General features: G+C 42.1%; 1 protein-coding gene across 1 annotated transcript; it reads left to right on the top strand.

Moving 5' to 3' along the window:
* Positions 1-1,419: 1,419 nt before the first annotated feature.
* On the top strand, positions 1,420-1,806 carry LOC131022987 (cytosolic sulfotransferase 5-like). The gene has a single exon (XM_057952527.1). It carries the CDS (start codon positions 1,420-1,422, stop codon positions 1,804-1,806), a length of 387 nt encoding a protein of 128 aa, XP_057808510.1.
* The last annotated feature ends 222 nt before the right edge of the window (positions 1,807-2,028 follow it).

Below are 2,028 nucleotides of genomic sequence, written 5' to 3'. Positions count from 1 at the left end.
AATAGTTCAGGCCTTTTATTGATATTATTGGAAGTTTAGAATATTTTTGGAATAAGAAAAATAATGTAGGGTTTGATACTATAATTGTTCTTTTTTCTTTAAATCGTTAAATCATTGATATTTTGTATGAATCATTATACGAAATCAAGCTTAACAATATTGTCAATGTGAAATCTCAAACAACATTGATATTTTGTGAGAGCTTGTAGGGGCGAGTTGAAGTGGGATGAGGATGGGTTTTGGTTCGGGATGAATAAGGAATCATCTTTGGGGTGGTGGAAGAAGGTTGTTGTTCTAAGTCAGGGAGAGAAAGGACGATGGTTACGGCAAAATTTGGGATTGAGAATCGGGGAGGGAGACTACTTCCTGTTTTGGCACCACCTTTGGGCAGGGAATATGAGATTGAGAGATAAGTTTTCGAGAATTTTTCGCCTCAACACTAATCAGGGGGGCACGTTAAATTCGATGGGAGAGTGGGAAGAGGGAGTTTGGAAATGGCGGCTGGAGTGGTTGCGTGAGCTGAGAGAGCGAGAGATTGAGCAGGTGGCTGAGCTTTACTCCCTCATCAACTCTCTTTCTTTGAATGCAGGGCAAAGTGACGGATGGACATGGAAAGGATCTAAAGATGGCAAATTCTCAGTCAAATCGGCCTTTAAAGCTTGCAGTGAGGAGGGGCAAGACCGACAGAATCCTAGGAATCAAGAGGCTTTTCAATGTATTTGGAAAGCTTCTGTTCCGCATAAGATGAAGACTTTGGCGTGGAGAGTTATCAAAGGAAGAGTGGCAACATGCGACAAACTTCAAAGAAGGTAGGTGCAAATTTCTCCCACGGCCTCTAAATGTTTTTTCTGCCAAGACAAACGAAAGGAGTTGAACCACCTCTTCTTCACCTGCCATCAGACGATGGCAATTTGGAATGAGATCCTATCTTGGCTTGGGCTCTCTTCGGTTTTGCAGCAGAAGGCGAAAGAACATTTCAACGCATTCACTAATCTTGGCCAAAAATCATCTCAAAAATTCCTCTCAAGTGTTTGGATAGCTACAGTGTGGAGCATCTGGAAAGTTAGGAATGAAGGAGTTTTCAGCGGAGCCAAGTGGAATAAACAAAAGCAAGTTGCCGATATTAAGTCACGACTGTGGAGTTGGAAGCAAGTTTATAAGACAACGGCTCCTCCTATTGATTTCAAAGCTTGGATGCAATTTGTCCCTAACTCTTGTTCATTGTTAGTTTTTCGGTTGTTTTGGTGTGGGTTTTGCGCCTTGGTTTCGCCTTGGGCATCTGTGGTTTTTGCTTTGTTGGCACCACTGGTGCCTCGCTGATCCCTTGACTTAATAAAATGTCTTTTTCCTGACCAAAAAAAAAAATGTGAAATCTCAAACTCAAAATATAGAGTTTTTCTCGCATCCGCTTATGCATGTATGCATCCATTCGGGCCTTTCGTCGAACATGTGGTGGGGTATTGGGAGGAGAGCAGGAAAAGGCCTAAGAAAATATTGTTTCTCAAATATGAAGAGCTCAAAGCTGACCCCAAGATGCAACTTTTGAAGATTGCTGAGTTTATGGGGAGACCATTTGGAGACGATGAAGAAGGAGAAGTTGATGAGATTTTGGACAGGTGCAGTTTGGAGAGGCTCAAGAATTTGGAGGTGAATAAGAGTGGGTCCCATTTCATAAGCGTTCCAAACAGTTCCTTTTTTCGGAAAGGTGGAGTCGGGGACTCGAAGAACTATTTGACGCCAGAGATGGAAATGCAGATCCACCAAACAATTACTCTCAAGCTCGAGGCCATTGGTCTCTGTTTTTAACACACACACGTCTAGGGCTATCGATCTGTTCGGGTTCGATTATCCGTACCTAAATTTTCTGTTACCCGAACCCAATATATGTCATATTTCACTAACCGTTCTCGAACCGTTTTAGGTGATCGGTTACCGGTTATTTGGGTATCTGAACATCCATTTAAAAAAGGGGTAATTTCCCCTAAATACATTACATTTCTCCATTTTCTGGAATTGCACATCACCTTT

Source organism: Salvia miltiorrhiza, chromosome 4, assembly GCF_028751815.1.
Source record: "Salvia miltiorrhiza cultivar Shanhuang (shh) chromosome 4, IMPLAD_Smil_shh, whole genome shotgun sequence".
Classification (NCBI taxonomy): Eukaryota; Viridiplantae; Streptophyta; class Magnoliopsida; order Lamiales; family Lamiaceae; genus Salvia; species Salvia miltiorrhiza.
The sequence above is the reverse complement of the archived record's forward strand: the minus strand, read 5'-3'. Positions and strand labels throughout refer to the sequence as shown.

Bases quoted from the DNA above. Each gene is read 5' to 3' on its own strand.
- LOC131022987 (XM_057952527.1), top strand. From the start codon at position 1,420: ATGCATCCATTCGGGCCTTTCGTCGAACATGTGGTGGGGTATTGGGAG.